Source organism: Petaurus breviceps, unplaced genomic scaffold, assembly GCF_028583685.1.
Source record: "Petaurus breviceps papuanus isolate PSGF00001 unplaced genomic scaffold, PetGlider_PUasm1.0 229, whole genome shotgun sequence".
NCBI lineage: Eukaryota > Metazoa > Chordata > Mammalia > Diprotodontia > Petauridae > Petaurus > Petaurus breviceps.
In genome coordinates, this window is record NW_027185903.1 from 17719088 (window position 1) to 17732654 (window position 13567).

Sequence of the window (13567 nt, forward strand, 5' to 3'; positions counted from 1 at the left end):
AAACCTCCACAAGCAGTCAGACGTTGCTTTTAAGTCAAGCACAGTGGCTGCCATAACACTGCTGAGAGATGTGCGTACTCATTTAGGATTTAAACCTTCTCCATTAAGCTCTATTGAAAAGCGACTGCTGAATAAATGAATGCAACTATGTTTATGTTAAAAGCCTGTTTCCCGCAGCATGTAATTAAAGGAAATGTTGTACAAAGCCAGTACTTTTGTCAAGCTCCTGTAAATGGAAAGATGGATAGCACTCAGAGAGGTGAATGCATTGCTTCATATTTAACCTTAACACTCTTGTCATTAATGGTTTGTCTAACTTGTTCTATAAAAGACAAGGTACTGCTCCATTGAAGTAAAATTAAAAAAATCAACTAAACCATGCTTTTCAGAACAGAAGATTCATTATCATCAGCTAATGTATTGGCATAAAGCAAAGTAACATCCTATCAAGTAAGGCACACATTCAATCTGCCTTCCTACCCCCCCTCCTTTATTTTTAACTCATGCTGTTTTATTGTTATAGGCAATTTGTACCACTCAGCATGACAGTGTAAACTGAATCAAGATTAATTTACATGCAAAAGAACACTTAGGAGAGCAGCATGGTAAGCAAATGTATTGTCTCGATTGCTGAGGTGGAAAAGAACCTGGAAAGAAAAAAAGGTGTTCTAATTAAGGGGCATCAAATATGATTGCTTGGGGTAGTTAAGGGCCAGAAAATAGTAAATGTCTGACCATTTAAAGAATTAGCATCTTGCTGGCTAGGAACACCTAAGACGGATGGATAAATCATAATAAAATTAAGTAAACATCCTAGGTTTTTTTTAAGCCCCAGGATTTCCTAAATGAAAATATATCAGGTGTTTTCAAATTAACTAGAAAGAGAATTTTTGCAAAGGTTTCAATTAATGTTTCACCTAGGAAGAGAGATTCTAAAATCTTATCAAGTTATTTCAATCATACATACTGAAAGTTTTAAAACAATGAGGCAATGTGTTTAAAAAATTAATAGCAGATTATTGAAAACTCCCAGTTTCTAATGCTGCATTATTAGTCACTGGAATTCATAAAAATTCTGGTCAGAACAAGAATAACAATTAATCTGGGTTAATTAATTACTAGTAATACACATCAAATAATAAAAGAAATAAAATTAAAATTATTTTTTCAAAAGTTTTACATAGCTAATTTATTTTATATAGAGAAAGTAAACAGAGAAAACAGGTGACAGGGTAGAGTGCTTGAAATGGCGTTTCAAGACATTAAATATGTATGGATATAGACACATATATATGCCATATAGATGTATGTATCTATAGATATGCACAGATGTATACACTAACAAAATGAACTTTGAATCATTCACAGCATCTGGTGTACCACATCACAGAGTTAGAACATTAATGCAGCACCTGCCCAAGACTCTAACATGAGTGAATGAATTATGTTCTGGTTGAGTACTGGAAATACGGATGGTATGATGAACTTGACAATGGATGAGAAAAAAACAAAACAAAACCAACTATTTATCGAAGGTATCTGTAGAACCTATATCTGATTGTATAGTGCCATGGGGAAGGAGAGGGAGGGGTAGAAAATCTGGAACTCAAGGGATTGTGGAACTGAATGTTGTAAACTAAAAGTAAATAAATAAATAAAACAACTACCTATCATATTATATTTCCACAACAAGCTTCATAAAACAGGCATATTTAGTCACATATTCCAAAATCCCCAAACCAAGTAATGAAAGATTTGAAAAAGATGACAAAACAATGTGTTTCCTTATATAGCCTTGGGCAGTCCTTTTGAAATATTTTCAATTAATCTTACATACATTTTTTTAATGAGGTTCATGAGAAACTCATTTTTAGAGCTACTTTAAAGAACAGTCATCTTTAAGGTATGAAAATAGTAACATTTTCCCTAGGTTTTTTAATTTATATTTTTCCCACTTGGATCATAAGTAACACATTTAAGGTTCAGTTAATATTTAATTATTCAATTAACATTTAATATTCAGTTACAAAATATTCTTTAAAAAAAACTTTTGAAATAAAGATACTAAGTACATAAATTAGTTTCATTTAAAGAAGAAAGTAAACCTAGCATGTGATGAAATGTTGAAGTCTCAGGCCAACTTGCATTTTACCTTAGAGAATGTTGCACTGTTGAAATCTGAATAAATTTATTTTTATTTTAGATTTTCACTTAAGAGTCAAATCTGGAATTCTTTTCTGAAATAAGCTAAGCTGTTCCTAGAGTTGTGTAACAAACAGATACATGTGTAAACTTGAGAATTGAGACTTCTAATATGAAGGCTGTTGTAAAACAGCTGAAATCTCTAACTAGAAAGATGCTATAGAAAAGGCTCTTTAAATGTGTGGTAAATTTGCCAGCATCAAGTCCTGCATCAAAGAATGAATTCAGGAAGACAGAAGGAGCAATACAGAAATGCCAAGAGACCTTCACGGATTTACAAATACTTCATATAAACAAATTTTCAAATAGCTTTATTCAGAGTAGCCTTTCTGCTCTATTAAACATAGCAAACAGCTGCCAGATTTATTCAGACAAATAATCAACAACCATAGAAGTAAAATGGCAGAAGAAAAAGGAATTTTGGCAACAACTCCACAGAGAACCACAGCTATTCTCCAAGTGCACCTCCTCCATGCTCTCATGGTTTTGTATGGCCAGTCAGGAGAAAAAAAAAACCCAAACCAAAACAAAACAACAAACCTTCCGTCACTGCAATGCACAAAAAAACAAAACAAAACAAAACAAAAAAACTTGATCAAAATATCAAGGAGCAGGGAAAAAAAGGTGAGGGCAAAAAGAGTATACAATAACCTGCTGCTTTATCCATATATTAGCTACAATTTTCAAAAGAGGAACACACTTAACAAATAAATGTGGCAAAGCCTCATTCAGTCACTCATGTCACTCACCTTGGCTTGCTGGGCAGGTGTAAAGCAGTGAGGCAGGCTTTAGCCAGCAAAAGGTAAGAACAGCAAATATAAGAATCAATTCAATTTGTCAACAGGAAAAAAAAAATCACACAACTAATTTTTTTTTCTATGGCAATGATCAACTTCCAAGAAAAACCAATGCAGATATGGACTGTTTATTCTACTCTAGGTGAAAAGACTTCAAAGTAAACAAACCACAAGAATAAATACAGACCCCTCTACAAGACTACATATTTTATGGCTGGACATTGGATTACTCTCATGTCCTCCTTTTCTTTATAAATACACCTTGTGTCATTCCCACAATAAGACAGAAGGCAAGGAAACAAAATCAAGTATCTGCTTTACTACACTGGCGAGTATAAGGAAGTGCTTCTTTCCCTCCTCTGATATGGGGGCCATAATGTTTTATTCTATTCCACACCTTGCACATTCTGAGAACCTGGCAGATACCACTGGATGACATCAACACCACGAGGTTTTTAGTTGTCAGTTTAAGACATCAGAAAATGTAGAAAAGCTGAATGCATACATTTAAATATTTCCCAAGTATGTAGAATTTTATACATTTTTCTTTTGGTGGGGGGAAGAAATTGGAAGTTCAGATCTATGATTCTTTAATTTAGGCAGCTCCCAACGAGGAGACTCCCTTGACCAATGCTGGTCAGAAACTGTTGTATAACTTAGAGCCGTAGAAAGTTGCCTAGGGGAAACTGAGAGGTCAAGAGTCTTGCCCAGGGTCACAAAGTGTGTGTCAGAGGGAGGACCTGAACCCATGTGGTCCCGAATCAGAGGTCTATCCACTCTGTCATGCTGCATAATCAGTGTGTCCCTAAGGTCACCTGAAGCTATTTCCCATCATTCATGTACGGAAAAGCTCAATCCAATTAGCAGCTGTGTTTGACTTTGAAACAAGAACTAGAGACATGAACTACACTAAAATATTTTACATTTAAGTGGTTATTTACAAATGTGTTGGTTCAGATACATTTCTAAAATACAGCATTTCTTTTGTACAGAGTTATTCCAGAAGGCAACGAAGGAGTTTGCATATTGGAGTCAGGAATAAGTTTTGAAGGGTAAAGAACCTTAATGTCCTAGGAGAAAAAAAAAAGTACATTAGATGCACATGAGAAACGGTCTTGTAAGGAAAGGTAATATTGACATAAAACACTGTATTACTACACATTCAGGTTTCTAGGTGTTGGTAGTCCCCAAATTTTGCCATTAACACTAATACAAAATGCATTAGTGTACCATCAAGTTGACAAACCATAACTCCCAGGGCTAAAAAGTTGATTTTCACCTCAACTTATTATGAGTTCTCTTTTTAAAAGACATATTAATCAATTTTCAAATATCACTGGAATGTACATGGCCTATGCTTTTAAGGTTATTTGATAAAGGAAAAAAATTAGTAGATTAGAAGAGCATACATCGAAGCCCATTAATGCCTATGTATATCTGATCACTTATATTAGATGACCTGTCAGAAGAGCAAGCAAATGTTATTTGGGATATAAATTTCCAGAAGATTAAAGTAATTTCTCACCTTGCTCTCTCCTAAAATCTTTCTCTGACATGGCCACAGGTAAAAGAAGCTCTCCAACAGGTGGCTGGATATTAACATTGAAGCAATCATCTTTTGTACTAAGGGAAGGAAACACAAGACAACTGTCAAAATGATGAATAATTAATATTTTTCCTTAATAATTGTAAGGTTGAAATACATGCTGTTGCACTACAAGATGATGTTCTTTGCTTAAGGTCTCCTGAATAAAAAGCTTAGGAAATTTATTTTTAGAGAAACAGCAAAGTAGAAATATTTTCATTAAAAAAACATAATTAAGGCCCTCTAAAGAGGCAATTTACACTATATTGTCATTAGACCCATAAAGGACACTTTCTAAAATGTGGAAGAAAATCAGAGGTAAATTTATGCAAGTCAGACACAGGTTCTAGTCAATTAGAGAACTATTCTATATAGTTTCCTAGATAAACAAGTGATATATTTTTATTTATCTTTTTAAGTGTGAAATGCAGAAACTGGCAGGCTATACTTATAAGCAGTTAGGGAAAATTTCTCTCTCACTTTATGGAGTTAGTCTTTGGCCCAGCTGTGTGCATTCACTATGATGCCACACTTCTGTTAAATTAATATGTTATCATTCATATTTTTACAAAAGTTCTAATTTACTTTTCAAAAATGTCTCTGAACTAAACTACAAATGGTTAAATATTTTTTGGTCCAGATTTTTTATTTCCTTTGTGGAAGGAGCTCCTGGTAAGGAAATTCCCTCTTCCAATAACGATCAGTCCATTCTACAACTTATATAGGCTTAAAGCATTGCTTGGGGGTTACTGAGAGGGTCAATAACTTGACCTAAGGTCACACAGCCAGTATGAGTCATAAGTGGGACTTGAACCCTTGCCTCCCTGGCTCTAAGGCCAGGTCATCCACTATGAAACACTGCCTATAGGTTGGCAAATAACATACAAGAAGTTTCATTTAAAACTTCATGGTAGTAAGAATAAACTACATTTATACAGCACTTTGTGTGTTAACAAAACACTTTTCTCATAATATCCCTGTGAAGTAAGAAGACATGATTTGCTTATGGACCCACAGGCAATAAGTGTTGTGGTTTGGATTCAAATCTAGATTATCTGACTCTAAGTCAAGTGTTCCTTCTATGACACCGATTCTGTCTGTCAAATGAAACTGCTATCAAGAGGAGAAAAAAAGTGCCTGATTAATAACCATGGTCTCTGAATGAATCACAAGGCTTTTCAAAATTGAAAAAAAAAGTCTGAGTCTTGAAGTTGGGTGGATGGCCAAAAATAGCTGACCAACTATACATATGTATTAGTTTGTTCCCATATCTCCTAGAGAAAATTTATATACTGATTATGACTTGAATAATGAATAAAAACCAAAGATGATTTCATGCATGTAGGTACTTGACCCATCAGTGTAGACAGATCACAATCCTTCCACATTATAGCAGATGACTTTCACAAGTTGTTGTGGATAAAAGAAAACCCCCTCTTCTAGTGATTACAGCATCCCAGAAGACTAGAGGTGAAAGGGACCTCTGGGGCCATTTAAGTCCAATTCTGAACAAAATTTCCCCTATATCATACCCATCAAGTTGTAGCCTACCATTTGCTTGAAGCCTTATAGCAAGAGGGTATGAACTGAGACAGCCCATTCAACTTCTGGATGGTTTTGGGTTGTTGAAAACCCCATGGTCCAGCCATCCTGAACTTCTTGCTATTCTCTTTAGAAACAACATAGTCTCCTGCCTCTAGCCTTTGTGTTGGCCATCCCCGTGCCTAGCACGCTCCTCACTCTGCCTCTCTGAATTTCTGTTTCTCTTTAAGTCTTCAAGGTCACTTCCTCCTGCATGAAGCTTTTCCAGCCCACTTTTACCCCATTCTCTTCTAACATATATCCTCTGGAGGTTATATCCTTTCTCTCTGCTTTGTATATAACCATGTATGTACCCATTGTTTCCCTCATCAGAAGGTTAGTTCTTCCTTAGGGCAGGGAGGATCTCACTTCTCTGCCTTGCATTCCCAGAGACCAACCAGCACAGTGCCTGGTACATAGCGGCTGCTTAATAAATAAATGCTTGCTGACTAATTGGGAAGCTTTTCCTTCTAATCAGCCTAGATCTGCCTCTTTGTAACTTCCATCCATTCCTCTCTTCACAGCCCTCAGTGGCTAAACATAAGTCTTTCTTCCACATAAAAGCCCTCCAAATACTTGAAGGTATTATCATACAATGCGAGTTTTTTCTTTTCCAGGATAAATACCCCCAGCTCCAACTGAGTTTTGCCTTCATTCTGTCATCAGTTATCATGTCTAATCAATCTCAAGCAGCCATCCTATTCCTTCTTTGATCCTTCGATTTTCCCCAAATAACCAAATAGCAAAACTACCCACACTCCATTCTGTTGTCCTTAGCTTTCCTCAGCTCATCCTGAGTGTTACCCCTCCTGCCATCACTAAGGGTGCCACGTCTTTGTGTGCATCCTCTATCAAAACCTGCCCTGTGCTTCCCTCGTGGATAAACCTTCAAGTCAAAATTCTTAACTTAAGCTGTACTGAACAGTTTAGACTACACGATAATTTTGCAAAAGATTTTTTTTTTCTATGCTATATTTTAAAAAAGAAGTAAGATTTTAGTCTACCTGACTGTGACTGTATGCTGTCATGGGGGGGAGGGGGAGAAAATTTGAAACTCAAGGAATTGTGGAATTGAATCATGTAAACTAAAAGTAAACAAAAATTAATAAAGACATACATATATATATATAAATAAAAGATTTTAGTCTACAAATCAGCAAGTTAACATATTACTGGGAGAACTGAACCACACTAATGTTGACATTCTCCTTATAAATGATATAAAAAACAGAAGGAAGTTGTAGCAAAGAGGAAAAATGGCTCATGGGTCAAATGTGGAAGAGCAAATAAATTATATGGCAGAGCTGATTTCATCATGTGCCTAAAGGTAGTGAGAAACATTATTTTAGGTGACATCTGGCCATCCTGTTCATGATCATAATAAACAAAAAGCTTATGCACCAATAATTGTTGTTGAAGATAAAGTTGAAAAATGCTATGAACAACTCAGATTGTTTATACGAAGTCAACATATAACTTACTGCTCAGTGACTTCAATAAAGAGGTATGCATAAGGAAGGATGGTGAAAAATATGTTGGAAAATAGAGACCAGGATTAAGAAATCAAATAAGTCATAGGCTTGCATGTCATATAGAAGGCTTACAGTTATGGGCTAGCTTAGTGGTGCAATGGATAAAGCACAGGGTTTAGACTTAGAAGACCTGAGTTCAAATCCAACCTCAGACCCTTATTAGCTGTGTGACTCTGGGCAAGTCTCTGTTTGCCTCTGTTTCCTCATATGAAAAATGGAGGTAACAGCACTCGCCTTCCAGGTTGTTGTGAGGATCAAATGAGATAATATTTGTCAAGCACAGTGCCTGGTACGTAGTAAATACTATAGAAATGTTTGTTGTTATTTCATAAATACTTTTTTCCAAGAAGTCAGAAGGCACTGAACATGGTGAGCACCAGATAGTATCTTTGAAAAGGAAATGAACCTCTTAACTGAACTGGAAAAAAAAATCACAGACAGTATTAACTACCCCCAAAAAGTGATTGCAAAGACATCAATAACTGACCTATACCCCCCTATAAAACCTTTATGAGAATGATTTACACACTTATTGAAGTTATCCACAGCAGGCTATAACTTATTTAAAAAGAGATGGGGGCTTCTTGGTGAAATTGCGTGATGTATAATAATAAACAAGCTTGGTCATAAAAAGAGATAAGGAAATGAGTCTCTCCTCCCCCTTCTTTGGCTTAGTACTGTGTCAAGTCACATATTCTTTTGGATTTAGTTGCTGTACCGGTTAGTTTGACGAAATGGGTTTTTTTTTTCTCTTCATTATTTTTTATTACAAGGGATGGCAAACTACCTGTGGGAGAGGGGAAGGGCATATCTGGATATGAAGGTGATGTAAAAACAAAAGAAATTAACAAAAACATTTTTTAAAAGGAAGAAAAAAACCCACTGTCACTTTTTATTACCTATCCCAAAGAATCCCCTCTCATAACAAAGTACAGTTAGGCAAGCTGACACATGGACCACATCTGTTAGTATATACTTTATTCACAATATACCGTTCCTCACCCCATTCTACCCTGCCAGAGCTTTCCCTTATAATAAAGGAAAATAATCAAACAGAACCGTCAGTAACTGTGTCTCTCTGACTTTGCCACATTTGGCATTCATGGTATTCCACCCATGTCTCTACCAAGAGGGAAGGAGGAGTTACTTCATAATCACTGTACTTACTTATCTCCTAATCCCAAGACCTTCCATCAGTTGGGTACCCCTGCCTTTGTTTGCACTTCTCTTCTCACCAACTTCCTTTAAGCAATGCCTTTTACATCCTGATCTGGCCATTTCCCCTCTGATTAATTTGTATTTAAGTCTTTTTTTGTACATGTTTTGAATATACTAAAGTACCTTGAGTGCAGTAACTACTGAATTTTTATCTTTTATCCCCACTGTTTAACATAGGACCTGTCACATAACATGCATTTAATAAATGTTTGTAGATTGACTGTCCACTTGAATCAATAATGGTCACTACATTTACTCTAAATTCAGGTGCCCGTGTGGCTTTGGGGTATATATGTTATTGTAGACATTATACATCTTGTCCTGATTCTACTTTCTTTTCTCTGTATAAGTTCATACAGATCTTCCCATGCTTCTCTGAATTCCTCATATTTATACTAGCTTAAAGCACAATAATATAGCATCACATTCATTTACTATGACTTGTTTACTACCCAATCAAATGGCACTGACATACCCCTTTCCATACATCCCCCACCCTCTTTCCTACCACAAAAAAAAAAAAATGCTATGAATATTTTGGTATTTATGGGATCATTGTCTTTGTCATGTAGAAACTTAAACTTAACATGTCCAAAACAACTCATTATCTTTCCCATTTCTCTATTACTTTCAAGGGTACCACCTTCCTTTCAATTACCTAGGCTCACACTCAGCATCATTTTCAACTCCTCCCTCTCTTACTCATGTTCCTACATCCAATCTGTTGCCAGTTCTACCCTTGTGACACCTCTCATACATATTCTTTTCTCTCCTTGGATACAGCCACCATGCTGGTGCAGGTATTATCACCCCAAAGCTGGACTCCTGTAATAGCCTTCTAGCTGTTCTCCCTGCCTCAAGTTCCTTCCTCTCCAGTCTAGCCTCCACACCCATCCACACTACTCCGCCCGCACCCCCACCCCAGCTCTCGGTGTGCTCTATAAACTCTGAGGGCTTCCTATTACCTCCAAGATGAAATACACAATTAATCCAATTCAATAAATATTTAAGTGAAAGTGTATGACACTAGAGGGGGTGCTTCTAGAGAGCAGGAGCTGTTTCTGCCTTCCTTTTTATCTCTAGTGCTTAGCACAGTAAGCTCTTACTAAATGCTTGCTGACTGTCTTTGACCATAGAGTGGAGCATATGTCCAACAGTGGAAATGATAGGTCAAAGGGTGTGGACACTTTCTTGCCACATTATGTTTCCAAAATATTTTTCAGAACAGTTAGCCCAATTCAGAGCTTTACAGGTTGTGAACTGGTCCGACTGTTTTGAAAAATATTAGTCTAGAAAATCATATCTTCATAGTCAGTGACTAAAGAGCACAGGGAATAAAAGATACTACTCTCTTTATTGTTGATTTTTTTTAAGCATTTGACTCAGTAGAGCAAAGTAACCATGCATATCTTGAGATTATATGATTCCTTAATAAAGAAGCAGAATTTACTGTGCTTGATTATTCCCTATCAGTCTCAATCAAAGCATAAAAAAAGAGATGTATGCTTGTCAAAGGTATTTGCCTCTCTAATGGTGGATGTCCAACAGAACACAAGTGGAAGTAGGATTCAGCATAGATGGCAAGTTCTTCCAGATGCTCTTATTTTAGGTGACAATGTACTAATTTTATCCCTGGAACTCTACAGGGGCAATCAAATGATATTTCCACAATTACTCAAAAGTTTGGTTTAACAAACTACACAGGGAAAATCAAGTGGATGAAGAAGAACCTACTGTCCAGAGTAGGACATGCAGCTGGCTAGAACCAATTTAAAGAATCCATAAGTACATATCTTTTGGACAGAAATCATATAGAGAGAATAACCTGGACCCAAAGTTAAGTAGGAGGGAGAAGCTGGATTGAATTTGGGAAACTGAACCATGCCTCTAGTGTTCCCTATCTTCTGAAACCAGTGTCTATCCAGGGATCCTATATGGCTGTGATCATGAATCATATCAATCTCTAAAGAATCAAAATAGTGGCCAATGAAGAAACATATGGTGAGCATGAATAGTGTGCAGCATAATACCAATGATTATTTTCAGGAAAGGAGTGACATAATGATATCAACCAGGTGATACATGATCAGAAAAAGATGTGAATGGGTCACGTATTGAAGAATGAAGAAAAAAATGGACAAACAGAATGATGCATTGACACCCATAGAATGTTAAAAGACCTAGAGAAAAATGGGTGGGGCATTTATAAATGAAGATATATATATATATATATACATATATATATATATATATATATATGTGAAATAATCACAAATAACAAAAATGTGTGGTTGGAGGAAATACCAACAGATCGAGGATCTACCAAAATACTGAAACAAGAAGATTCAATATTAGACTGCTAACATTCAACTCTAGTTGGAACATATACTCCCGCAAACATGTGTCTTGTGTGTATGTGTATGTGTATGTGTGTGTTTGCACACAAAGGAATCACATCTCTTCCATACCTGCTAATATCTCCATAGAGACTAATATATAAATATCTCAAATGACAATGGGGATTGTTTATCTGTTTCTGAACTGCATTTGCTTTAAGGTATACTTAATGATTTCTGGGTGATATTCATAAGATATTTAATTGGGTAGCCATCTGAAGTATAAATATATCAAAACAAAGTTAATCTTTCCCAAAAAGTTTCCTAATAATCATAATAATATGAAACCAATCTATAGCCTCAATAATGAAACAGCACCCATTACCACATTTTCTTTCTGCTTTGATGGAAAAGAACTGCATTTAACAGTTTGTCTTTATGGTTCACAGCCACTTCAGAATGTAGAATCTATTACATTTGTTCTTCTTACTTATATACATCTACACCAATGTACTTGGTAGAAAAAAAGTAACATCTATCACACATTCTTGCTTTTTCTTCCTTTTTTATTGAACTAACAACAACAGTACAGTATATCACTAAGCAAAAAGGCGCTATTTACTATGCAAAACACACAGTTGGTGATTGGCATCTAAGACCAATTGATCTACACATTACCACTATCTCCCTACCCCCACAAGCACTACTATAAAGCTATTGATTTAAACACTGTCGATCGGTTTCCATTTTCTGATTTTGGGCAGGCCAATTAAGAAAGTGAGTAATTGTGATTACACTGCTTCAGGATCAATTACATTTGATGCAAGACAAAGTGCTCTTTTTGGAACACATAAGAAAAATAATTATGATTCTGGGTGCTTTGGTGCTAAGCCAATTCCTAATAAAATTTCAAATAAATGTCATGCATATAAAACTCCATAGTTAAAATTTCAGAAAAAAGTATATATGTAGAAATTATTAAGATATTATGGAAACTATATTTAAGTTAATTCCTAAAAAAGCCAAGACCATTTTATGTCTCTTATAAATAATTTTAGAAAAGTGTGACATAAGAGAAATTGTTTAAGCTTACAAAACTTACAGACTAAAGAGCACCCACACATTGATACTCAAATGGACTTTAAGTTTAAGCTAGAAATTATTTTACCCAGAAAATTATTTACAGGCTATACATTTTCTTAAAAAAAGGCAAATCAGAAAAAACACCGTGTGCCTAACTATCTAAAGGGTCAAACAGAAAAACTTCATAAGAAAAGAGACAATTGTGGGTTCTCAATTTTAGACTAACTTGGCACATGAGCTTTGTCATTGGGCTCACATTGCCCAAGTCATTACAATGAATGCACCAGTGGTGTGGGAGGCAAATCTATTTACAGTGACGTTACTCATAGTCTGGTGTTCAGTAATATTGATTTGTCTTGTTTGTCTAATAGGAAAATAATAAACAATTACTAGGCAATGTTGGAAAAAGTAATCAGTTTTTATATATCACTAATACAGCAGACCTCCCAAAACATAAAGGTGATGATCTGCATAAAATCAATGTGCTATGCCACATTGGTTGTATTCATCATTGCAGATTCTCGGCAATAAATGGTATAATATTAGGCCTGAATCACGGGTAAACTGAAAAGTTATATGTCAAAAAAAAGTTATGTATGTAATCTATGTGCCTGTTATAAAGTGACTATTTTGTAAACTTGATGATTTTCTATAATAAAAATTGGTGTGCTAAGATGTCTATGATTTAGACAAAATACATCACACATTTCTTCAGCAATAAAAGCACCACAATCTGAAACTTTCAATAAGATAAACAAAGCTCATTAGAAAAATGTGTTCATATAGAAAACAAGAGTTTAAAGATTAAACTCAGAGCTTATTAAAGACTTGTATTGATTTATTAACATGGGGTTCTAGAAGAATAACAATAGCAAAAGAAAAACATATCAAATGGTTAGAATAGAAATAGAATAATAGAAAAATAAAATAGAAAAGAAATGATGATTTCAATAGAAACCTTTGATTGTGTAAACTATGATTACAAATTACCTATAGAAATAGTCTTTCACCTCCATTCTCTAAAATAGTTCTCAGTCACTTGTGAAAAGCAGAAAATAATACTTACTTGACAATACCAAACATCTGCAGTCCCTAAATTGACGACTAAAGTTACTAAGTCTGATAGGTTTTCAGATAACTAAACTTGGTTACTAATCTTCCAATGTGAGATGTTTAAGATAAAACAGCTAAGATGTACAATTATATTATATGTAATGTTCTAAAATTTTCCAT

The 13567-nt window shown here is 35.2% G+C and overlaps 1 protein-coding gene across 2 annotated transcripts in view; it reads right to left on the minus strand.

Moving 5' to 3' along the window:
* Positions 1-13567, minus strand: part of AP3B1 (adaptor related protein complex 3 subunit beta 1) — a 357386-nt gene that overhangs the window by 14854 nt on the left and 328965 nt on the right. For both annotated transcript variants that reach the window (XM_069096283.1, XM_069096282.1), the window contains exon 25: positions 4525-4622. In XM_069096283.1, coding sequence (XP_068952384.1) covers positions 4525-4622 — 98 coding nt within the window. The remainder of the gene's footprint in view (positions 1-4524; positions 4623-13567) is intronic.